Source organism: Ambystoma mexicanum, chromosome 11, assembly GCF_040938575.1.
Source record: "Ambystoma mexicanum isolate Mex_15411 chromosome 11, UKY_AmexF1_1, whole genome shotgun sequence".
NCBI classification, from domain to species: domain Eukaryota; kingdom Metazoa; phylum Chordata; class Amphibia; order Caudata; family Ambystomatidae; genus Ambystoma; species Ambystoma mexicanum.
In genome coordinates, this window is record NC_090934.1 from 898574218 (window position 1) to 898601599 (window position 27382).

General features: G+C 47.2%; 1 protein-coding gene across 1 annotated transcript in view; it reads right to left on the reverse strand.

Moving 5' to 3' along the window:
• Window positions 1-27382, reverse strand: part of LOC138505062 (mucin-5AC-like) — a 160630-nt gene that overhangs the window by 48954 nt on the left and 84294 nt on the right. The window contains exon 3 of the mRNA XM_069625387.1: window positions 10552-10726. Within this exon, the coding sequence (XP_069481488.1) occupies window positions 10552-10726 (175 nt within the window). The remainder of the gene's footprint in view (window positions 1-10551; window positions 10727-27382) is intronic.

The following is a 27382-nucleotide window of genomic DNA, read 5'->3' on the forward strand; positions in this document are numbered from 1 at the left end:
TGTGCACATCTTAACTCCTGGTTTACGCCACACTTAAGAGTGCTACGAAAAGAAAAACGGAAGGAAGCCCGCTGGAAAAGTCATCCTTCTGATGCCCACAAAGATAGCCTCATTACAGCATCCATTAACTACAAAGAGGCTATCTTCCAAGCTAAAAAACATTCCTACAACAAGCGTATCGTGCAAACAGACTCTAACACCAAAGAGCTGTTCAAGATCTTGAAAGAACTTGAATCCCCCGCAACCCCCCCTGACTCCTGCACCAAAGATAGCACATGGTGCTCGAACATGCAAAAAGCGCTCCTGCACAAAATTGCCACCCTCCAATCCAAAATCAAAGCTAAGCAAAACTGCCTTCAGATAGTCCAGCAACTTAACTGTGCCACCAGCACAAACACCCCGGCCACTCTCAACCATAAACCCTTCAGCTTCTCTCCACTTACCATCGCCAAAGTTGAAAGTATCATTAATAAGTTCAAACCGTACAACTGCCAGGGTGATACCCGTCCATCCCCTATTATTAAGGAGGTCTCACATGATCTAGCCCCTTTTATTACCGCCTTCATAAATGTGTCCTTCAAAACAGGCATAGTCCCGGATAACCTAAAGGACGCCTGGGTCATACCCCTGCTCAAAAAACCCACACTTGATCCAAGCATACCGACAAATTACAGGCCCATCACCACAGTCCCTTTCATGCTCAAAATATTGGACCAAACTGCTTATCTGCAGATCCAGGTCTACCTGGAAGTCAACAAACTCCTTGGCCTTAGGCAATCTGGTTTCTGTCTGAGGCATGGGACCGAAACTGCCCTCATTGATTTGAAAACTCAGATTGACGTGATGACAGACAACAGGAAACTTGCCTTGCTACTCTTATTAGATCTCTATGCAACCTTCGATTTGGTTAACCACCAAATACTTTGCCAACACCTTAAATTAGCTGCCCACTTTTCTGACTCTGCCAACTCTTGGATTAGATCTTTCCTAGATAATAGATCTATGCGGGTATTCTCCGTGTCAGCATAGCCGAGTCTTCCCCCATTCACTGTGGTGTCCCCCAAGGATCCTGTGTGTCATCGACACTCTATAATGTGTTCACCATTGATATTCTTGACTATCTGGTTGTCACTTACACCAATTGTGCTGATGACACCCAGATACTCATCCCTATTACAGGTGACCACGCAGTGGACACTAAATCCTTGAATGACGTCTATAAGGTCTTTCAGGCTTGGATGGCTCAACACAAACTTTGTCTCAATGATGATAAAACGGAACTTCTTATCCTGGGATCCCATCAACATCTTAACAAACTTGACCCCTCTTTCAAATCATTTACCATTGACAGTAACACCATCAAGGTTTCCAAAGACACCAAAACTTAAGGTATCTACTTTGACTCTACACTATCACTGTCCAGACAAACCAACGCTGTTAGCTCAGTATCTACCTATACATGCTAACTCATCACAGCTTCCAGACCCTTCTTGACCACTGTCAACTGCTGCACTCTGGCTAGAACACTTATTATGTCTAAGATTGGCTACTGTAACGCCCTCTATTTAGGGACGAGCCAACGCAACTTAAATAAACTTCGAGTCACACAGAACAATGCCATTAGGGCTGCCTTAAATATTCCTAGGAAAAAGCACATATCTGATTATAGACGTAATTTACACTGACTCGCGGTAGCGCAGAGAATCTCCCTGAAAACGCTTCCCCTCACCCACAAATGTTTGGCTAACCAGGCCCCTACCTACCTGGTCAATCGACTCACAACCCACACTGCTACCCGACCTCTGAGGGCTGCCCAAGCCCATAGCCTCTCCCTTCCCAGGTTTAAGCTTCAGAAAGCTGGCAGGGCAAGTTTCCCTGTCCTGGCCACCAAACTGTGGAATACGCTGGCCAACTCTCTCAGAGCAGAGCCCTCCTTTCAATCCATCAAGAATAAAACCAAACTGTGGCTCTCTGCTCAAGACATTTAAGCTACCTTAGATTCTGCACCTTGATGCTGCCCTTGCCTGGCATGCACTGTGATTGCATTACTGTATTTTACCTGCATTTAATTCTGTAACGCTGACTGTATTTTAGACCACACATTTATTTATTGTATCTTTACGTCATATATCATGACTGCACATAACACAGTGTGTACTTTCCTGTTCACTGTCTGTACATTTTTTTGTCATGTAACTTAAGATATGCGCCTAGATGCCTTTAAACAAAATACAAATACAAATGTATTTATTTCTATTCCTTTGCTCAGCACTTTCCACCTCTCCCCTCTTCCCATGCACTTTCTCCTTTCCCTCTCCCATGCACGTGCGCGTTCTCAATGTCACTGGGCCTAGTAAGATCTTTGCTTTGTTCTCCCTTGTTGCCCTCCCTTGCCTAGCCGCTCTGAAAAACTTGTGTACGAGTATGATACAAATAACATATCAATATCAATATCGATCGGTGGCTCAGAACAAAATGCTGTCATCTGTCTGATATGGTTTCGTATTTATGTTAGGGTGCTATTAGGGCAATGACAAAAATGATTCAAGGTAAAGTATAGTAGGGTTGTGCCCTTCCTCCCCTCATATTTATTATTGATATTAATGAGTTGGTAACAGGCCAATTACAAGCCACCCAAATGCACACGGCATGGGCGAAGAATGGCTCGCAGTTCTATTTCATGTAGATGATGCAGTGCTGCTCATTATACAGTCACCCACTGTGTTTGCTTATGCAGAAACACATTGATAGCTGTGTGAGCTTTGTGAGTGCTGACAACCTGAGCAGTAATACGTATAAATCTGGCCCTGAAGCACAATGCCAAGTTGTTAAGTCCTCTACCAAAAATGTTTAATCTAAAGGAAGTATCCATAGATTCACCAGAAAATGGTGTTCCTTTTACCAGCCAAACCTTGAATTTGTATATTTATCAATATATCTCTATTGCCACATATGATATGAGGCTTGGTTATGCCAGCGTTAGCCCATTTGTTAGACAAGACAACATGTTCTTTCACGTTTTTCCTCACAGCTTTGACTGTAGCAGTCAAATTGCTATACAATTAACTCTGAGTGTCTCCTATCATTACTAGAATTAATTTCAATGTACCGCTTCTGTGGGTCCTCATGAGGCTGAATGAAAAAGTCTCAGGAACAGACTGATTATATTTGATTTTTATTTATATAGCACTATACGCCAAAGCGCTTTATGGGAATAAACGGTAGAATTCATGGGAAACAATCTGAGAAACACAAATAAACAGGGAAGCTAGTGATTTTTAAGGCATGAATGGAAAGCAGGTAAAGAAGAGAGAGATCGAGGAGGGAGAGGCAGTGCGTTCCAATGTTTGGGGGCCAGGAGAGAGAAAGAACAGAAACAGAAGTTAGCGCAAGGGGGATAAGGAACATTAAGAAGAAAGAGAGATTCAGAGCTGAGACAGCAGGATTGAACATAGAAACGAATAAGAGAAGAAAAATAGAGAGGGGCACGATTATGGAGACATTGAAAAACCAGGGAAAGGAAGTTAAAGAGCAAACGTGATTCAAAATGGAGGCAGTGGAGTGAGGCAAGAGCAGTGGCAATAGAGTTGTGAGAGGATAGAGAGAAAATGAAACAAATAGCAGAGTTTTAGATATAGCTGAGGGGAAAGAGATGAGTAGCAGGTAGATCAAGGAGAGGCCGAGGAGAAGAGAGGAACAGCCGAAGACATAGGAGAAAATAAGAGACCTTGGAGTATCCCAAAGAACCTGGAAAAAGTCTAAAGTAGCTGTTTTATTCATACTATCACCAAGAGGACAGCTAGAAGTTAATCAAAAAAACTTCTGTGCAGAAACTCCAATAAACAGATTTCCTATGTATCTCATACTGGGCATTAATTTGTATGTACATAAACATATTAATAGTGTTTCTTTTCAACAACTACAACATTGACAGCTATTACTAGTTAGTTTAGCAAAGTGGGCAATGCCATCTAATATTTTACAGAGTGGTTTGCATGATGCACTTTCAGTAGAATCAAATGCGCATTTGCTACTTTTTTTCTAGCTGTTGAAGTGTGCATAGAAAATGCTATCTGCTTCCTCTCTTGTGTTTTATGGGATTTGGACAACGTCATTTTGCTTGTTGTTTTTATGATATTAAAGCTATTTGGACCCTAACAAAATGTCCTACTGTTGCACTGAAACTGAGATCTTGAAATGTACCTCTGTTAAGTTGAATAGTGGCTTAATTGAAATGTTCTTCCTGTGGCATGTGGCCATCTGGGATCAGTTATTGTTACAAACAGAAGGTCCTAGCTCTTCGCCAACAAGTGTGGGAGAGACTGGCTAGTACAGATTATAGATACAGCTAGTGAAATGTCTATTAAAATCTCAAAAGAACTTACTGACATGAAGGCTGAAATTAAAAAATGAGTCCCACTCGAGACCTTTAAACGGAGGCTAGAAGATATCCTAAAGTAAATTACTGATTTTAAGGAATTCACCACGAAGGAAAGAGTTAAAAGAATGAAAAAAGATCTCACTGAATTTTCACATGAGAAGGCATTTAAATATACTCAAGAAGGATATGACCCTTCTAAGAACTCGGCAATACAATTTCAGAAGCAACGGAAAGTACATTTTGGTAATGCCTCGTTTTCCTCAGGATCCTCAGGAGATGAGAACTTCTCCAATTCAAGACCACAGAGGAATAACTTCCGCCCTGCAAGACAACAAGGCAGAGGCAGGCAGAATAGTAACAGAGGAAGAAATCACAAAAGCTCCTCCAGAGGGAGGCAAGGACAACCACCACAAAGACAACGTTTTTTAGAGGAGGAAGGACACAACGAGGATTGGGATTATGCCCCCCGCCAACTCCGGGGTTGTTAGTGAATTTATCAAGCTATACCCCTACTCCTTCAGAAGTAAAATTGTTAGACAAGGGCTTTGGTTTTGTTCGTACTACTAGTTACGACGGTTTCAGGATGAGGACTGAGATACATCAACTGTTCCGCAAAATTCATCTAAAACAATTCTTCTCAGATAAAAACTATGAGGGCGAAGTTAATAACAGTGGTTTAAATAATCCTTCCGATTTCCATCCACCATTTGCAAGTTTGACACATGAAGCAATAGTTTTTGAAAAACAGGTGCTCTCTGAACTAAAAGTACTTGAAGAGAAAAACACTAATACTCATTTTTTTCAAAACCTGACACGAGTGGAACGGTTAGCCTTACAACAATTGAAAAACAATGATAACATTTTGATAAGAAAGGCAGACAAAGGAGGAGCGATTGTTTTACTCAATCGCGATTTCTACGTTGCAGATTGTACCAGACAGTTAACTGATGTCACGTTCTATAAAAGAATTGACGAAGATCCCACACCGCGCCTGAAAGCACAAATCGAAGAAAAAACTAGAAAGGCTTTGGAAAGAGGATGGATTTGTCGTCAAGAATATGATTATTTGAATGCCAAAAAACCATCGATACCAAAATTTTACATCTTGCCAAAGATCCACAAATCTTTAACTAATCCGTCAGGCCGACCAATCGTCTCTGGGTCAGGGTCATTATTAGAACCATTGTCGAAATTTGCAGACAAGTATTTAAAACCTTTTTTGTCAGAGATGTATTCACATATCCAGGATACCACCGAAGTGATTGTGTTAATCGAAGACTATCCTTTTGGCAATAAGCATCAGATGTTAGTTAGCCTCGACATAGTATCTTTGTATACGTGTATTCCTCAGGATACCACGCTTGAAGTCATAGAAGAGGTCCTCATGACTAAAAGAACAGAAGGTGATTGTCCTAATAGCTTCATCCTTTGGTGTGTCGCTATGGCTCTTAAAGAAAACTATTTTAGTTTCAACCAGCAACTCTACCAACAGATACATGGCACGGCAATGGGGTCATCTGTGGCACCCTCCGCAGCAAACTTGTTTGTTGAATTTTTTGAAAAAAGTATCGTCTGCAACCCCTCCAATCCGTTTTTGAGTCATCTACGGATTTGGAGGCGTTTTATAGACGACATTCTGATCATTTGGGACGGTGACACAGTATTGTTTGACGAATTCAAGGTATGGCTGAATGAACAAAATCAATTTCTTAAATTTACAGCCACTACAAGTACTGTCAAAATTAATTTTTTGGACATTACTATATGGTTCGATACTACTAGCAACTCGTTGAAGGTTAAGCCTTATCATAAACCAACGGATCGTAATTCTTTGTTATTATTTAACAGCTGCCATCCTAGCCACATTAGAAACAACCTACCAGTTGGCCAATTTCTCTGTTTGAAAAGGAATAGTTCTAGTACAACTATTTTCGAAGAAGAAGCAGCGAATTTAAGCTCAAAGTTACTATCAAGAGAATATCCCCACAAGATTGTGAGGAAAGCTCATAAGCGAGCTAAGAATAACAACAGAGAAGCTCTTCTTGAATATCGGAATAAAGTGAATAACACTGACCAAATGGTATTCGTAAGCACATTCAACACCCTTTCAAATAAGGTGAATGCCATTATTAGACGCAATTGGCACATTCTCGAGTCGGGTGATTGCCCTGTAGCTAGACCAATATGTGCATTTAAGAGAGGCCAGAACATTAAAGACATGATAACTAGAAATGATATCTCAATACGTTCACCACAACTAACACTTACGGAGTTCTGGGGGTTGCCTAAACCTATCGGACACACACCATGTGGGAATTGCAGCTGTTGTTCTAGCACCAAACGCACGAAAGAAGTTGATTTGGGCCTAAAGAAACTATGGCAGCAGAGACAGTTTACTAATTGTAATTCACAGATGGTGGTTTATGTAGTCTGGTGCCCTTGCCACAAAATATACATTGGCATGACGGAAAGGAAAATAAAAACAAGGATTACAGAACATAAAAGCTGTATTCGAAATAAAAACATGACAGCTCCCCTTGTAGGGCATTTTGTAGCCATGGATCACACACCGGAATCCTTAACTTGGAGCGTCTTATTACAAGTGGATAATAAAGGAAATACAGCTGCAATTAAGAGAAATCTGTTTGAGAAGGAACAGAGACTAATTTACCTTTGTAATTCTGTTGAAATAGGTCTCAATGAACAGATCGACTGGACTAATGTGTAAACCTTATTTTATCAGGTAATCAATTACAATATTGAGGCTTGTTGATGTCAATTATGTAGAATACATTGGTTGACCAAAACCCAATAGCTCCAGTCGTATTTTGTTGTGCGTTTCAATTACGTTTGTCAACCAATACATTGTGAACCAATACATTGTGAGAACAAGAGTTTGTTCAAAAGGTTTCATGTGGTTCAAGTGTGAGTACTGCCCGCCTATAACCAGGACTCCTGAGCGGTCCTAGGCGAGGTGGTTCGGACCCCAATATACAAGGTGGTATGCCTAATTATGTAGTAGCTTTGTCCTTGTTAAAATGGCCGCCACCATTTCGATTCACATCCTTACCTTCACCGCCATCTTCAGTTTCTGTTGTTTTTGAAAGCATAGCTGCTGCAACATTTAGTCACGTCGCAGTAGTTAGCGAGGTCACGTTACTGTTGCAGTAGGCCATGCGAGTAGAGCTTGCATAATGGGAATGCACGCGGAGAGGAGGCACAACAAAGTAAGTGCAGAGACGAATCTCATGAGCGCATGTTGCCGTGATTTGATGTTGGTAATATCGTGTTTTTTAACCCATTCGTCGGTGCCCTTCATATACATGAACATTAACAGTTGCTTCCCCATGTGTATTTTTTAACAGACACAGCAAAGTGCTCTTGATTACGATGAATGAGCGAACGGCTGACATCGTGCCTGCCTTTTTGAAATCTTCGGCTGTATTAAGACTTTGAATTGTTGCCGCCATTGTACTTACAAGACTCCGAGCCTGAGGTCAGTCATTTATCTAGAGAACTAAACGAGTTTGTTACAATCAAATTTTTAGAGTTGTAACAGTTTTTCATATAATCTTTTCAATTAATGAAGAGCTGCGATTTTGAATGGTTTTTAGAACACTGTCATATTATTAACTCATATGTTATAGAGGGGCACATTGTGTTGATAACATGTGGGAATGGTTGGTAGTAAACGAAGTTGTCTCTGCCATATTCTTTAAGATTGAGGTAGTATTGGAACCTCATCGGTTATTTTTCGATGTGGTTGTTGACATCCGATTTATGGAACATATTTTGCCACATCACTGACAAGGCTTTGCATTCCCATTTTTTTGCAGAGGGTGGAAGCTCCCCATGCGAAGATTCTTCCTTTACCCCTGCTACTAATAACAAGTTGGCAGTGAGGTAAGCCTCTATAAATTGAGATTCATTAAGTAAGGCCTATAAGTCATTGGCTATGAGAGTTTGTATTTGGTACACTCAACCGATTAATACAGTTGTCTCTCTTTGTTTCTTTTCCTCTCCCTCTCTTGTTTGTGTAGGCTGACACCATTCTGTGTTCAGAGCCTGTCATCAAAGAGCTGCCCCCCGCTTGCTTGCATCTGGTTGCACTAACAATACTTAGAATTGGTTTAAGTGTGTGTAATTCCGATTGTTGTCTACAGTACATCCCCCCTGAAGAATTTCCCGTGAACAATTCTCTTGAAGAAATATGGGAATGAAACATGTCGGGTCTCTCTGGCTGTGAGATAACGGTCACGGTTTTAATTAAGCATCAAAAGCTGCTGTTTACTTAGAAACAATAATAGGATCTTAATATTAATATAACAGATCCACAATTAGACATCAGATTGGTATTTGTACTCAAGATGCTAATGTTAGATATTGTGTATTGTTTATGTGTTGTTTAGTATACAATTGGATGTGTGTGTGTTATATTATTAACAACCTGTAATGAGAAACATTTATTATTTCAACTGCTTTACTGTCTATTAAAGGTGCAGGTGTTTGTTCTTAAGTTTAACACAGAACCCCTTTAGTTCTATCTTTGGTGTTTTGTTTTCTTTTTGGATTTTATTATATATACTTTTTTATATTTTTTCCACTTGAGGTTTGTTTTGTTGCTCCACATATATGGATTACTGTGGTTGAAATACTGGTTGTATATATATGAAAAAGACTTTTTCATATGAAATGAATTTTGTAATAAAATATACATATATTTTTTTAATGTCATTTGTGAGTGCAGTCTGTTGCAACTGAGGGGGGCAGCTCGTTAGGTATCCAAACTATTGCTGTTGGATCTTTAAGGGCGAGGATTTGAGAGGAGCTAGGACCTTCTGTTTGTAACAATACAAGTTCAATTGGGCATTGTCCTAGGCCTCTTTTTACAAATACACCCAGTCCTTTGTAGTTCTTTGGCATCTGGGATCAGTGCCATCACTTTCTGTGGCAATCTTGGATGAGCCCTATCTCCAGCTGAAGGCCACGAGAAGCTCCTCTGGGAACAACAATGAGAAAACAATCACCTCATCTCAGCAACACCAGTGATAATATCAGAGAGATCAAACACTGATGGACTGGCGATGAGGTGACAAGTGTGTGTGTCATCCCTTCTGAACTCACTAGGGGCATCCAGCCAGGGGCGTTGGAAATTAAGAGTGGAAGAATGAAGGGTGAAGACCAGCCATTGTCAAGTCTATTTGCCTCTTAGCCTAATAGCCTTTGGTTTGCTGTGTCCTGTTATTTGTCTGTAAGTACCCATCATTGCTTCTTCTCAGCTGCACTATAACCATGCACTTCTCAAGCTATCTCTTCCTTTCCCTTCTACTTCTCTTTTCACTCTCCTCCACTCAGAACCATCTCAGCTTTCTCCCCATCCCTATCATCTCTTCTCCTGACTGCCACTTCTCTTCTTAATCCACTATTTCTGTTCACAAAACCTACTCCAACCCTGACTTCCTTTACTCATCCTCTTCTCGCATCTACCCCCATCGCCTCACTATTTCTCAGACTCAAAGTTGCTATGCTTCTACATCTCGCTCTCTTTTATTGCTCTTTGGAATGCTCTCCAGTAAAAAAAATCATTTACCTCTGACTTCTTCCTTTCTCATTCACCTTTTCTGGATTGCATTACTCTTACTGAAAGCTGGATCTGTCCCTATGACTCCACAACCTTTACTGCCCTTCATGACCCTGCCTACATCTTCACTCACTCTCCCTACCCCACTTGCAGAGGTAGTGGTATAGGATTGTTTTCATGCTCCACACATTCTATCTCTCCAGATCCCTATCTCCTGCTAATTCTCCTTCTTTCTAATACATAATCTACACAATCACTGCCCCATACGGCATACATATTATCTAGACATTGTAGGCAGTCCAAGAAAAGTACCTATACAGTAATGAAGGGGTAAGACATCAACTTCTAGATTCATTATTCTTTGAACAACAAGTAGAGATAATCAATGGTATTTTTAAAGATTTTCTGCCAGTAGATCTTGTTAGTAAATCAATTTTGAAAACAGGAGGCATCAATGAAACACTTGCAGAATTGACCATATGAGTCTTTCTCTGCAAATATATGCAACTCCACATAGCCACAATGTACTTGATGAACATCCATGCCATCAATAGTAAGACACAAGAAAATAAAATGAACTGAAACTTACTTTGGCATTCATAATGGTAGCAGCACAGGTCTTTGTCATAGACTTTCATTGGCAGTGATCCGCTTTGGCAAACGATAGTAAGCACAGGTGGGCAGATGATGGTCATAGTGCTGCTGTTGCCACTCATGGTGCAGCTCGAGTTGTTACAGGTGATGCTGTGAATGGTGGGGATAATCTGAAATGGGAGACATTAATAGATGGTTACATGAACTGACCTCCAACTGTTTCCTGGACCTCTGATTCCCAGTATTGTCTTGTACCTAAGATAAATTGGTGTGTGTGGTGTGTGTGTGTGTGTGACCACTCTAGAGAACAGTGAGGCAGTTTGACAGTGGAATGGTGTCACAGCATCATTGTGCAGAGGCCAAAGAACGCATCTCTCGGACGATATCTTCAGTGTGGTTCTTAAAAAGATATTAACTACCACTTAGATCTTTCAAATCATACTTTACCAACCATTCTTAACCCATTTTTCAAATACATTTCATTCCATCTGAAATTGGCTGTCTGACTTAGAATGCTCCTTGACACCACGGCATCATACATAAGCAGTTTAGATTGTGAAGCAGGTATTTTTGTGACTTGACTTCCAAAGTCTGCTTCTAGAAACTGTCTATTGGTGTGAAAATGGTATAACTCAAACAAGGACATCTGAAAGAAACAATGACCAAGGAGACGCGAAAGATTGGGAAGCAAGACAAATAAATGAAATACAGTTGCCTTGAAAAAAACTACTTTCCAAGTCTTTTGGGTTGAAGTAAATGGTGAAAGACAGTTGGGGTGCAAGTTTAGTATGAACATGGCGGGCGTCCTACCCTCCGACAAAGTATATGCAATGATTTAATGCACAATGAATCAAACCTTTATGAAATTAACAGTTAATCAAAAACATGTTTGTATCACTGCAAAAAAATCTGTTAATACACACATTAAAGTTACATCTGCCTATTTTATTTGGCTTTAGATGTGAGTTATAGTTTTAAAGTGCATCTTAACAGTATACACCAAACGATACAAAATATACGTCCGATTGAGCATTATGCAATTTCATCAATGCAATCAACCGTGTATTGAGATACATAAACATCCATAAATTCATGAATCTAAAAATGTCACAACACTGGCAGTCATATTGTGTATAGCATTCTCAAAGTGATTAGCTTGAAACATCAATTGAAGATGCGTGTGTGATCCATAACATCTTCTTGTACGTGCTAATGAAGCACTTTGCTCACCAATAGTATACACCCGTGTGCATAAGTTATGGAGACCTGCCATTTGGTTAACAAATAGGTACAGAGTCCTCAATGTCTAGTGTGAGCTCCCACTAGGGATCAAATGAAGACCTCGATGTAAGGTCTAACAAAGCCTGGCAAAAAGGGTGACCGTAGGGTGCACGTTTAGCCAGTAATGATGAGGCCCTACTCAACAACCCATATCAAATGCATTTCTAGACTGTTCTCGTGAGATGGCTAATGCATTCTAGGTAAAAAGATCTTTTCACCACAAGATGATTTAGAAAGACCGCTATGTGACCGCAGGGAGCAGTCTTTCTAAATGGAACTGTCGGGACCTGGTGTAGAAGGATGAGGAGAACAGGTAAGTGTGTGGGTGTGTGTATGTTGTGTATATGTATGTGTTTTGGTTTGGGGGAGTGGTGGGTGGGGGGAGGTGGGTCGTACTGAGAGATGGGGGTTTGATTGCAAAACGTCCAATTTAAGAACAATCCCCAGGAGAGGTTGGGGCGGGGATGGTGGAGGATGGGAGGAGGAACAATTTATATATATATATATATATATATATATATATATATATATATATATATATATATATAACATGGCCACGGTCGTGGCCATGTAGTTATGGTTAAATTGCTGTTTCCATAGGAAGAGCACTTTTTGGGCGGCTTATAGCTCCGCTCCCCCAGGACAAATCCTCTCCAAACTTTGCAAAAGAAGTATATGGGCTACTCTGAATATTTTTGTAAAGTTTGGTGAGAATTCGTCCAGGGTGAGCGGAGTTATAGGGGATGTCCCAAAACGTCTTTTTGCCCATAGACTGAATGGGGGAAAAACTTTGCGCACGGCTACAGGTGAAACCGCTGGACAGATTTTGACGAAATCTGCGGAAGGTACAGGGGCTTGGTCCAGAAAGCGTGCTTTTGTAAATTTGGTCACCATACGTGCAGTATGTTTCTTTATAATTATGAAAAAGTAGGTCTGAAATAATTAGTGATATCTATGTTCGCTACGCGATCACACTTCCCTGCTCGGTCGACGAACAGGAAACCGATTGGCTAAGGGGCTGCCGTCATGACCACGTACATGTGACGTCCCTGCCCATTGGATGCTGCAAGACGTGTTCTGCGTCAGATGGTTTGGATGCACACGACATCTTGGATTTGCGGAAAGCGGAGCAACAACCAACGTACACACGCTTTTTTCATTAACCTATTTTGCTGTGTCACAGAGCATTGGGAAAGGTTCAGACAGTAAGAAATGGGTGATCTATGCATTTGTTCTTTGGGCGTTATGATGTAATTTCTATGGACACCTTGTACGTACAGTAAATGTGGGGGGTAATAACGATAGCACTTCAGTCCATGTAGTGGGCAGGAAATTTGTAACACTTCAGTCCATGTAGTGGACAGGAAATTTGTAACTGTTGAAAGCACACGGGTATAGGTAGGCAACATTGAAATTGACAACATGCCGTGAACGCATTATTTTTTCCAATGGTTATTATTATATTCATTAGTACGCCGCCATGGGTGGCACATGCTAGGGTGGTTGTGGTCAGGGCCTAGAGTCTTGGATGCATGGCCGTCGGCCGAAGGCCGAAGGCCTTCCTTACAAGACTGTAGGTCCTGGCCACAACCACCGCCACATGTGCCACCCATGCACACACCCGTAGTGTTGCATTTTGATTAACAAGTTGTGGGGAATGCGTGCAGTCTTGGGTGCATGGCCGAAGGCCATGAAACCAAGAACAAAGTGGTAAGTACTAGACAGGGAACTTTGAAATTGACAACATGCCGTGAATGCATTATTTTTTCCAATGACTATTATTATATTCATTAATACGCTGCCATGGTTGGCACATGCTACGGTGGTTGTGGCCAGGGCCTAGAGTATTGGATGCATGGCTGTCGGCGGAAGGACGAAGGCCTTACTTCCAAGACTGTAGGCCCTGGCCACAACCACCGCCGCATGTGGCACCCATGCATACACCCATTGTGTTGCATTTTCATTGGCAAGTTGTGGGGAGTCTGTGCAGTCTTGGGTGCATTGCACCCAAGAACAAAGAGGTGGTTGTGGGGAGATCCTGCACTCTTGGGTGCAGGGCCGAAGGCTATGCATCCAATAATACACTTATACCTACTTAATGACGTATGTCCTGTGGCCTCCTTGTACTCACAGAAAATAAGCAGCTAATTTACAAGGACCATGATTTACATATGCATCGATGGTTGTGGATAGGAACTGTACTCCTTGAAACTTGGTTGTAAGGCGTAGGTGGTAGGTTACTCACCGAAGATGAAAGGGCAGCCTACAGGCATTGCAGCATATTAGTACCATAAATTAGACGAGTAGATTCCCATGTGTAGAAAATGCCTGCCAATATACTTACTCCTTACTTTGTTCCGAATCCATAAAGTTTTTTTAAATTGGTTATTGTACTTGGCGGAAGTATCACATTTTCCATTTCTGTGTTGAAAGAAAAAGGTGTGTTAGTGTCCAAATTTACCACATTGTATAATAGACAGTTAACTTTTTTTTTTGGACCCTCATATTTAGTTTACAAACCAGTGTACTGTGCATTGCGCTCAGTTTCTGTGTTTGCTTTTCTAATCCTTGGGTGGGGAAAAAAATCCTTGTCGGATTAAAAAAAACCTTCATTTCTTATGGTGCTAAGTACTTCATTTTTTCCTTTCAGTGTTTTCTTCATTTTTCTGATCAATGTTATGTTTGTTGCCTTCCTGCCCATTTTTAACAACAGTTAGATACCCGTAGGCATATTCTAACTGCATTTGTTCCCACAGATTTGTGATACTCATTCATTTGTGTCGTTGTTACATCCTGTTTCCTTCATCTTTCCCATTAATGTTTTTTTTGTTGCCTTCCTGCCGATTTTTAACAACAGTTAGAAACCTATAGGCGTATTCTACCTGTGCATTTGTTTCCAACGATCTGTGATAATCTTTTATTTGTGTCATTCTTCCATCCTGTTGGGTAGTTAGATACCTGTGGGCATATTCTAACTGTCTATAGTCTTTGACATACTTTGTTGACAATCTTGAAGTATACATTATTTCGTAAATTTTGGCTTCAAGAACATTAAATACGCATTTGTTAGGTTAGCAGGCAACCTCTGCTCTAGAGTGATGGTGCTATCATTACATTCAAACCATCCAGAATTCTTTTTAATGCATGCAGTATAGTGACCTGCATTGGTAGTAGCTCCTGCCCGGTAGATTATTCCTACTGTTGTAAAGGTTTTCTTTCCAAGTGACACTTGACTGTGTGTCAATCCAGTCAGTTTGCAGTTGTTTTTGGTGCCATCTGCATTATAACGTAGAAGCATAAGTATTATGTAGGCACTATGTGATTGTATCAGTAAGGTGGAGCGATTGTCTGAATTGCAAATACTACATAATCTGCCATGGTTTGCATTTTGTACCAATTGCTGAAATGGAATGCTCTCAGTATTTGGTATGGAAACATACACAAATCGCTCATTTGGGATTTCTTCATGTATCTCTTTGCTACAGAGAGTGCATGTATGTTTCCACATGTACAATATTTGGAATATTTCATTTATAGGTATGCTTTTGTTTTCCAATACTAATAGTATGTACATTAGAAATTCTTGTGGATCTTCTTGTGAGTTCATAGTGAATCTCACCATTCCAGCACAGTCGTCCAATTGTTGCCTTACTCCATGAACGCTGTATGTGTTGTCAGGATTGCTTGTTGCATTTCTATGCAGCACTTTCGCAAACACAATTGGTCTGTACTGTGCAGGTAAATATTGTTAATAATTGGTGGCAATTGAAATAGAATATTGATTTCTACATTTGCATAGCAACTTACGCCACTTTCATTTGTAAATTTGAATGGGCCAGCAAGTTCTGTATCTGAGTGCATTTTTTGGTTTTTCTGTTGCTTCTTTGTCGACGTGCCTGGTTTACATTTCCTAATCGGTTCTTCTATGTTTGTGGCAATTGATGAAACTTTAGCTTCTTTTCTTTTCTTTGCGGAATTTGCTGTTGCATTCTGTTGCATTTCTGTTTCATTTAATTTTCTTTTACCATGTTTCACTTTATCTGGAATAGGGTATTGTTTCAGGTGAGGGGTGTACAGTGAACGCAATCTATTGTATTCTAGAATGCAAGGAATATCAGCTTTGACTTTACTTGAATCAAAGTTTATTAGCAATAGACCGTCAAGTGTACGTAAGTGTGATAATCCTACGTAGCTCATGCCTTCCTTAAACACTGTGTTTCCTATATCTATCAATGCTTTCTCTAGGGTAAGACCTTGGGATTTATGAATGGTAACTTCATATGCAAGAGTTAGAGAAAATTGCTCTCTACGTACATACATGTCTTTGAAGAGAAGGAATCGAGCAATTGAGCGCCCTATCCTTTTCACTTCTGAAACTTTATCAAAGCGAATATTTACAAACTGAATGTTGCTATCACGTGGGTATGATTGAAAGCCAACAACTGTGCCCAGTGCTCCATTTACTAGCCCTTGCTCTACTTCAAGGTTACGTTTAAGCATTACTCTACAATTTAATGATAATTTCAATATTTTTTCCAACCCAGCTGTGTTGGAGATTGCATTTTCTAAACTATTTAGTCTTGTTGTGGCTTGCTCACACATGGGTACTGAAATACCATGTACGTCTAGTTTGTGTGTGGCGCTAAATTATATTATTGCTTGCATTTCTTTCTTTGACATTGTTTCATTGAATTTGAAACAGCTTGCAGGAGTTGGCATTAAGGCCAAACAATAGACATTTTTGTGCGCTATTTGTTCCATAACATCACTTGCACATGCATTATCGCCATAAAGTGCATGTATATGCCGGTTTATCGGTACAGCATGTGCTTTTTGCGATAATACACCAACTCTAATACTTTTTAAGATGTTGGCATAAGTGAGATCTGCAGATTGGAGCATGTTCTCAGTTAATTCTCTGTATTGGAAATGTTGCCAAAGGTTAACATTACCTATGCTACCAACAGTTTTTCAGCAGAGTTTTTGCCTAAGGTTTTAAAAATTGGTTCACCTTTCACTGCTGTCAATTGTAGAAGATCTCCGAAAACGATGATGTGTTTCCGTGCAAAGAGTTCCTCGTTATTATTTTTAAGTACTTCTTGCAATCTGAGATGAATCAAAGCCAACATTAGGTTGGAGACCATGCTCACTTCATCTATTAGTAGCATTTTCATTTGTTTCAATACTCTACATAATTCCATTGCAGCTTCGGCAGAAAGTTTGCAGTAGTCTAATTTATACTGATGCTCTACTGGAAGCAGTAGTAATCAGTGTAAAGTCACACCACCTATGTTGTAGGCAGCTAAACCTTTGGGGGCTGTTACAACAGCTGACAGTTTGTTGTTTGTCAATTGTTGAAGGAACTTGCTGATGATTTTGATTAAGAATGTTTTCTCTGATCCAGCTTCACCACTGACATACAGCAGTATAGGTTTGTAATTTTGGCAGGTAAATTCTTTATTTTTGTGTTGTACACCATGTACAATTTGTTTTGTTACGTCTTCAAAAATGGTGCGCTGATCGTTGTTAAGTTTTGCTTGTTGTACAGTTAAGTCTTCTGTATCTTCTTGATACTGATACATGGTGTTCTCTACTTCTGCCATAGCTACTTCAGCCTCATTTGCTATTACTGGTTGTCCTAATGATTCTTGACTTCCTGTTACAGAAGGTTGACTACTGTCGGAAGAGTCTTTATCTAGTTGGGCCTGAAGTTCTTCTTCCTGTTGCTGCTCATTGTGTAACATTGCTTTGTACTGCGTAAAGTTCACATCAGTTATAGTGCTTTCATTTGCTTTGAAAGCATCTTCATAGCACTCATAATTATCTAGTATGTCTTCCTCTTTTCTCCATGGTTTGAAAAGTTGTAACAGAGACATGTAATATAGTTCTTTCTGTTGAGGAGTTTTTAATGACAATTTGACATGACTAATTAAGCTTCGTTTGTTAAGTTTCACTAAGCTCCCTTCACAATCGGTCACTCTATATCTACATTTGCTTTCATCAGGTTTTACATTATTTGTGTATGCAAAGTTTTGAGCTATGTGGTATAGACACATGCTTTCCAGAGTGGTACTCCTGTTCGGATAGTATGTGTCCAGTAAATTGTTTTTAAGAATGTCTTGGCTGTTGGGATCATTTTTGGCAATTGTTCCTATGTCTTCATATGATTTTAGTACTCTTTTTCTAGATTTTGCAGGACCAAGACTGAGCCATACTATGTTGTCTGATTTTCCATACAAAGCAGTGCCGGTTAAAAGATCTGCTGCTTAATAGGCCCCACATTCTCTGTGAGAGAGCATTTTTATGCCTAGGCTGTACAATTTCTGTGATAATGTTTTGTCTGATGCTAGGTCATTCCAGAGGTCTTGAAGCTCTGTTTTTTCTGCTTTTGTTAAGTAGGCTGTAACATAACGTGCAACAGCAATTGAATTGTCTGCAATGTACTGCACATCTATATTTGCATTCCATAATAGGGCAATGATTGCATTGTAACCATTGATATATTTTGATTCTTCCCTTCTTGTTTATGTAATACGTGTTTTTAGGTGATTTACCTTTAACACTATGTTGAACTGAAGACATTAAGGGGCCGATTCATGGAACAAACGTGCGCCGAAAATCTACGCGCAAGCAGGCGCAAGCAGGCGCAAGCAGGCGCAAGCGGAAAAAAAGAGGCGCACGCGCACGCGTGCGATTCATGGAAGTCCCTGCGCGTGTCTTCCTCGGGATGTGCGCCAAACCCGTGAATGGCGCACACGTCACTGCAACATCGTGAAAGGCGTGCGCGACGCGCACAGTGAAAGCGCACAACCGCAGCGCACACACCAGAAAGTGGGCGGGACATGGGGCGTAACGCGCGGAATGGGGAACAACACGCGAAAATAAGGGCGTAACTGGGGATGTACTGCAGGGAAGCAGACGGAACGCCCACGCGCACTCGAACCACACGTATTCATGGAATCGAATAGGGCAAAGCCACGCACAGCCAAAGACACGCACAAGCTGAAACACGGCCGCCACACGAAGGCAGGCGGTAGAGTCCCAGCGCATCAAAAAAGTGGCGCGCGGGAAGTTAAATACGCGATTGAGCGGGTACGTGGATTTCAGGGGTGCGCGAGAAATTCTACACGCGATTGGCCTGGGTACGTGTATTACAGGGGTGCGTGAGAAAATCTACACGCGATTGGCCTGGGTACGTGGATTTCAGGGGTGCGCGAGAAAATCTACACACGATTGGCCTGGGTACGTGTATTACAGGGGTGCGCGAGAAAATCTACACGCGATTGGCCTGGGTACGTGGATTTCAGGGGTGCGCGAGAAAATCTACACGCGATTGGCCTGGGTACGTGGATTTCAGGGGTGCGCGAGAAAATCTACACACGATTGGCCTGGGTACGTGTATTACAGGGGTGCGCGAGAAAATCTACACGCGATTGGCCTGGGTACGTGGATTTCAGGGGTGCGCGAGAAAATCTACACACGATTGGCCTGGGTACGTGTATTACAGGGGTGCGCGAGAAAATCTACACGCGATTGGCCTGGGTACGTGGATTTCAGGGGTGCGCGAGAAAATCTACACGCGATTGGCCTGGGTACGTGGATTTCAGGGGTGCGCGAGAAAATCTACACGCGATTGGCCTGGTTACGTGTATTACAGGGGTGCGCGAGAAAATCTACACGCGATTGGCCTGGGTACGTGGATTTCAGGGGTGCGCGAGAAAATCTACACACGATTGGCCTGGGTACGTGTATTACAGGGGTGCGCGAGAAAATCTACACGCGATTGGCCTGGGTACGTGTATTTCAGGGGTGCGCGAGAAAATCTACACGCGATTGGCCTGGGTACGTGTATTACAGGGGTGCGCGAGAAAATCTACACACGATTGGCCTGGGTACGTGGATTTCAGGGGTGCGCGAGAAATGCTACACGCGATTGGCCTGGGTACGTGGATTTCAGGGGTGCGCGAGAAAATCTACACGCGATTGGCCTGGGTACGTGTATTACAGGGGTGCGCGAGAAATCCTACACGCGATTGGGCCTGTGCGAGTGGGGCAGTGTATTACGTGGGTGTGCGGGAAGTTGAAGAGGTGAATTGCCAGTGTGGGTCCTCCCAGGTCTCCCCTCTACCCCCTCCACGACCTCTGCAGGCAAGCCACACCACACGGGACTACCCTGCACCCCTGGTCATGTCCCGCAGGCAGCCCATCCACCATGGGCATGCCCCCCAGCCAAGCCACATGTCCCCTTGCACCCCCACCCCCCAGCACTGTGGGGCACCTGCCAGCAGGCCCCCAACCATGTCTCCCACCACCCCCACCCCTCCAGTCACCAGGGGCAGCCTCCACCAGGCCCCCACTCATGTCCCCCTGTGCCCCCACCCCCCAGCACTGTGGGGCACCTGCCAGCAGGCCCCCAACCATGTCCCCTTGCACCCCCACCCCCCAGCAGGCCCCCACTCATGTCCCCTTGCACCCCCACCACCCAGCACTGTGGGGCACCTGCCAGCAGGCCCCCACCCATGTCTCCCACCACCCCCACCCCTCCAGTCACCAGGGGCAGCCTCCACCAGGCCCCCACCCATGTCTCCCACCACCCCCACCCCTCCAGTCACCAGGGGCAGCCTCCACCAGGCCCCCAACCATGTCTCCCACCACCCCCACCCCCCAGCAGGCCCCCACTCATGTCCCCCTGCACCCCCACCCCCCAGCACTGTGGGGCACCTGCCAGCAGGCCCCCAACCATGTCTCCCACCACCCCCACCCCTCCAGTCACCAGGGGCAGCCTCCACCAGGCCCCCACCCATGTCTCCCACCACCCCCACCCCTCCAGTCACCAGGGGCAGCCTCCACCAGGCCCCCACCCATGTCTCCCACCACCCCCACCCCTCCAGTCACCAGGGGCAGCCTCCACCAGGCCCCCAACCATGTCCCCCTGTGCCCCCACCCCCCAGCACTGTGGGGCACCTGCCAGCAGGCCCCCAACCATGTCCCCTTGCACCCCCACCCCCCAGCAGGCCCCCACTCATGTCCCCTTGCACCCCCACCCCCCAGCACTGTGGGGCACCTGCCAGCAGGCCCCCAACCATGTCTCCCACCACCCCCACCCCTCCAGTCACCAGGGGCAGCCTCCACCAGGCCCCCACCCATGTCTCCCACCACCCCCACCCCTCCAGTCTCCAGGGGCAGCCTCCACCAGGCCCCCACCCATGTCTCCCACCACCCCCACCCCTCCAGTCACCAGGGGCAGCCTCCACCAGGCCCTCACCCATGTCTCCCACCACCCCCACCCCTCCAGTCACCAGGGGCAGCCTCCACCAGGCCCCCAACCATGTCTCCCACCACCCCCACCCCCCAGCAGGCCCCCACTCATGTCCCCCTGCACCCCCACCCCCCAGCACTGTGGGGCACCTGCCAGCAGGCCCCCAACCATGTCTCCCACCACCCCCACCCCCCAGCAGGCCCCCACTCATGTCCCCTTGCACCCCCACCCCCCAGCACTGTGGGGCACCTGCCAGCAGGCCCCCAACCATGTCTCCCACCACCCCCACCCCTCCAGTCACCAGGGGCAGCCTCCACCAGGCCCCCAACCATGTCTCCCACCACCCCCACCCCCCAGCAGGCCCCCACTCATGTCCCCCTGCACCCCCACCCCCCAGCACTGTGGGGCACCTGCCAGCAGGCCCCCAACCATGTCTCCCACCACCCCCACCCCTCCAGTCACCAGGGGCAGCCTCCACCAGGCCCCCACCCATGTCTCCCACCACCCCCACCCCTCCAGTCACCAGGGGCAGCCTCCACCAGGCCCCCACCCATGTCTCCCACCACCCCCACCCCTCCAGTCACCAGGGGCAGCCTCCACCAGGCCCCCAACCATGTCCCCCTGTGCCCCCACCCCCCAGCAGGCCCCCACTCATGTCCCCTTGCACCCCCACCCCCCAGCACTGTGGGGCACCTGCCAGCAGGCCCCCAACCATGTCTCCCACCACCCCCACCCCTCCAGTCACCAGGGGCAGCCTCCACCAGGCCCCCACCCATGTCTCCCACCACCCCCACCCGTCCAGTCACCAGGGGCAGCCTCCACCAGGCCCCCACCCATGTCTCCCACCACCCCCACCCCTCCAGTCACCAGGGGCAGCCTCCACCAGGCCCCCAACCATGTCCCCCTGTGCCCCCACCCCCCAGCACTGTGGGGCACCTGCCAGCAGGCCCCCAACCATGTCTCCCACCACCCCCACCCCTCCAGTCACCAGGGGCAGCCTCCACCAGGCCCCCACCCATGTCTCCCACCACCCCCACCCCTCCAGTCACCAGGGGCAGCCTCCACCAGGCCCCCACCCATGTCTCCCACCACCCCACCCCTCCAGTCACCAGGGGCAGCCTCCACCAGGCCCCCAACCATGTCTCCCACCACCCCCACCCCCCAGCAGGCCCCCACTCATGTCCCCTTGCACCGCCACCCCCCAGCACTGTGGGGCACCTGCCAGCAGGCCCCCAACCATGTCTCCCACCACCCCCACCCCTCCAGTCACCAGGGGCAGCCTCCACCAGGCCCCCACCCATGTCTCCCACCACCCCCACCCCTCCAGTCACCAGGGGCAGCCTCCACCAGGCCCCCAACCATGTCTCCCACCACCCCCACCCCCCAGCAGGCCCCCACTCATGTCCCCCTGCACCCCCACCCCCCAGCACTGTGGGGCACCTGCCAGCAGGCCCCCAACCATGTCTCCCACCACCCCCACCCCTCCAGTCACCAGGGGCAGCCTCCACCAGGCCCCCACCCATGTCTCCCACCACCCCCACCCCTCCAGTCACCAGGGGCAGCCTCCACCAGGCCCCCACCCATGTCTCCCACCACCCCCACCCCTCCAGTCACCAGGGGCAGCCTCCACCAGGCCCCCACCCATGTCTCCCACCACCCCACCCCTCCAGTCACCAGGGGCAGCCTCCACCAGGCCCCCAACCATGTCTCCCACCACCCCCACCCCCCAGCAGGCCCCCACTCATGTCCCCTTGCACCCCCACCCCCCAGCACTGTGGGGCACCTGCCAGCAGGCCCCCAACCATGTCTCCCACCACCCCCACCCCTCCAGTCACCAGGGGCAGCCTCCACCAGGCCCCCACCCATGTCTCCCACCACCCCCACCCCTCCAGTCACCAGGGGCAGCCTCCACCAGGCCCCCACCCATGTCTCCCACCACCCCCACCCCTCCAGTCACCAGGGGCAGCCTCCACCAGGCCCCCAACCATGTCCCCCTGTGCCCCCACCCCCCAGCACTGTGGGGCACCTGCCAGCAGGCCCCCAACCATGTCCCCTTGCACCCCCACCCCCCAGCAGGCCCCCACTCATGTCCCCCTGCCCCCAGGTCCTGACGAAACACAATCATGGCAGTAATGGGCAGCATACCCAGCACAAACACCCAGGCAAGGATTGCATCCACCCACATAGTAGATGCAATTACATGATACAACCCCAATGGCAAGTATGTAAATGAACACATGTCCCTCACACACACATACACAATGGGTGCAAGTGAATGTCAAAACCCATATCATGACATGCATGAAACCAATGAGAAAATACCACAAATGTAAGTAATAAATATATGTATTAAAGATGAAAATGAAGTAAAGAAATAAAACACACAACAATGGGGATGACAAAACAAATGGTCCATGTCCGAGAACAAATAGAAAAAATCAAAAAACAAAGGAATCCAAAAAATAATGTAGTCCAAAGCAAAATATTGGGGGGAAAAATAAGGAAAAACCATTGCCTCATGGTGAACACAAATATAAATCCAACAAATGTTTTCCAAACATCAAACTATGTACAAGAATATCCCAGGGTCCATGAGCCCAACACCATAAATTAAACCTACTACTACTAACTAATAATAAAAATATATACAGAAAAGTGGCCATTGTCCGAGCGGTCCAAAAAAAACTTAAAAAATAAAGGAAACCTAACACTAACTAACTAAAGAACTATATACAATGGCAGCGGGCAAGTCCTGCGGCTCACTCTGTGATGTTGCCGGCCAGGGCATCCTCGAACTCCATGTCGATGTCCCGGAGGCGGGACTCTGTCCTGGCCCCGAGGTCTCGCAGGGACAACCCGTGTCCACCTCAAACTCCCTGCGAGCTTCCTCGAGGCACTCAGCCCGCCTCAACGCCCGACGCATGGAGAACTCCGCCCTGACCATGGTGAGCCGCTCCTCTTCCGCCCGCTGCCGCTCCGCACCTATCCGCTGGACCAACTGTTCCCACACGGAAGACACTGCCATCCCAGGGTTCCCCTGCCCTCCGGCCGATGCCTGCCCCTCTGATCTTGATGGCCCCGAGCCATGATGCCTCCCACGTCGAGCCTGCTGCTGCCTCCGACGCCACTGCCTCTGCCAGCACGACGGCATCCAGGCTGATGGAATCCACCGATGCCGTCGTGCACGTGCCCTGCCAGATGATGCCGGCACATCCTCCATCTGCAGGGGGACAGTTGCTGGTGTGTCCACCCCTGCTGGACCTTCGACTCCCGACTGTGGCAGGGATGGGGTCCCCACCGAGCTGGCTGCGTTGGTCGGGGCAGGTCCACAGGGGGCCCTGGTGGCATCTGGGCCGGAAGACGGCATGGAGCACGACTGGCGCATAGCCTCCACAGAGGAGGAGAGGGTCGCCAGAAGGCCACACACATGTAGGAAACCCCCGACCATGGCGGCTCCCAAATGGTTCACGTACGCACGGTGCTCTTCGTGATGATGTGCATGCTCCTCCCGGGACGCATGCACCTCATCACGAATGCCAGCCGTGCGCAACGCGACACCAATCAGGACCCTCTCCACACGGCCAGGGGTCCCCTCGTCCGCAGGTAGAGGAGTGTCAGATGACATGGACATCTCCCCTACCTGCGGACGGGCCTGGGATGGGGCATCCCTGCTGGTGCATGGTGGTGCAGTCATAGTGTCAGGGACAGTGACATGCACAGGCACCTCCACGGCGACCTGTGCTGCCTCCTGCCCCTGGCCCTGGACTGCACCACTTGCACCAGCGGGGATGCCCCCACCAGGCCCCATGTGTGGCTCAGTAGCGGCCTCCTCCCCCTCTGTGGAAACCACCAACCTGGATGTCTCCACGCCGTCTTCCGCCGGTGCAAGCCCCTGTGGGGGCTCACCCACCCCTTCCACTGCAGCCGTGGTGGCATCCCCGCCGCTCTGCTCCACAGCGCCTTCTCCGCCCTCTTCTTCACTTGCCACTGTGTAGAGGGAGACATAGAACACAAGCATCAGGGTACTGTACAATGGTCCCCTAGACAGGAAGCAACAGCAGATGAGTGGCACTGTCATACATCACTTCCATCATGTCCCGCCACAACACATGGGTCAGTGCAGGCAAAACACATACAGTAACAGGCATGGCGCATGCCATGGACATTGGCATACATGACCAAGGGACTCATGATTCATACAATGTTGGTTTTAGACTCACATGCATCATGGGTCTTGCCATCACATGCACACACCTCACCGTAGTTCCATCCATCTGGCCTCGTACACCACAGACGCAGTGGATACAAGGATGACTAGGCTGCATCAGTGAATCTGAACATTGTCACAGACATGTGTCATGCATCCATGGCAGTTACAAGTCACAGACACGCAGTTCAGACACAGACACATGGGCACCATACGTGTACATGGGACCAGCACCCATCCCTCACCCCCACCCATGTCCAGGAACAGAGACTGCCATGCTTCCATGTGTCCATTCCGCACAGAGCCCCCCATGTTGCAATAGAACACATGCACCAACCATGTGGTTCACACATCACTGTACTCACATGCCTGACCATGATGTCCCTGCACACACACATACGTACATGGCCTATGTCACACATACAGGCAGGTATCAGACAACCAGCACACTGCAACATGCCCTGTCTCACACAGTAATGCTTGGCCACTTACCGGCCAACTCCAGATGGGTCTGCCTCCGAAGGATCTGGGCGTGGAGCGCTGGGTCTACGCGTTCCAGGACCCTCATCTGGATGTCACTCAGGCGTGCCCGGCCCCCTTCCGCGAGGCGCCGGGCCTTATTGAGGGTCCTGGACCTCAAGTTCTCCCAGCGCTTCTTGATGTGCTTGATGTCGCGGGTTGCCACCCCCTCCGCGTTGATGGCAACCACTACATCGTCCCAGATCCTCTCCCGTCCTTCCTTGTTGGCGCGTGGTCTTCCGAAGAGGGCATCATAATGCCCCAGGACATGCTCCACCAGGACACCAACTTCCTTCTCACTGAAGCTGGTGGCCCTCTGCCTCTCTGGCTGGGGGTCGCCACTGGTCTCAGATGGTGCATGCCCCGACATGGCGACCCCCGAGGCAGGCGTGGGTGGGCAACTGGGTCCTGGGGCTGGGCTGTGGAGCGATGGTATCCCAGTCGGGAGTCTACTGTTCCAGCAGGGGTCGACACAGCAACTGGACCCCTGCAGATGGCTGATGTGCAGGCACCAAATGGCAGGGCACGGTGGCAGCAGGCAGGCAGGCAGGCAGCAGCAGATGGCACGTGGGAGGCTGCTCGGGGCACTGGGGGGCAGTGATTCGGCCTACTGGGCAGGAGCGTGGTCTTCCGTGTGTATTCGTGGCCAGCTTGATACGGAGTGATTTGGCACGTGAAAAATCTGCACGTCAGCGTGTAATTCGAGGAGAGGCCCGTAGCGCGTAAGCGCGTCTGCACGCATACGCATTTTCATTGGACCAAAGGCCCTCAGCGCGTGAGCGCGTCTGTGACGTGTCGTGCGAGGGTGTATCCCTCATTGCACGTGATGACAGAACACACGTGGATTACAATCAATCGCGTGTGAAAGTTCACGCCACCCCGGAACACACGTACCCAGGCTAATCGCGTGTGGAAAACTGCACGTCCGCGTGTAATGCGCGTAATCGCGCATGAAAAACTGCACGTCCGCGTGTAATGCGCGTAATCGCGCATGAAAAACTGCACGTCCGCATGTGACGTGACGCGCGCGTGCGTTTCCCTCAGCACGGGTTAAAGGTGAGCGGGCCCAGCAGTTCGCTGTACGTGCCTTCCGTGGAGACCGACGTGTGTTGCTGCTTCCAGTTGTTTCGCGCGCCATCTACTTCACAGCTCTCAAGGACGTATCTCTTCTTTTGGCGGGGGTATTGGCTACGCGTGTTTTTCTGCATCGCGCTAGTCAGACGGTGAGTCGCAAACGCTCCTTTTCCCACTGCGGGTGCCCCTGTGTATTGCACCCATTTTCGATGTCATCGTAGCCTGCGTGTCCCACGCGTACGCGTTATTCGTGTTACTGGGTGCCACTGCGTACTGCGGGAGGTCAAATCCACGCACGTAGGCTGCAGGGTTGCGTGCACGGTTTTACTGCAGTTTTGGGGTGCCTGAGCGTTGCGTGACCCGTCACCACATCACCGGGGTCACATACAGCCTTGCAGGTGCAGGGGGGCTGTTAACATCTTGCTTCCCACCCCCTTCACCCCAATTGCCCAGGACAATTGTGGTGTACACCTCCCATTGGCACCA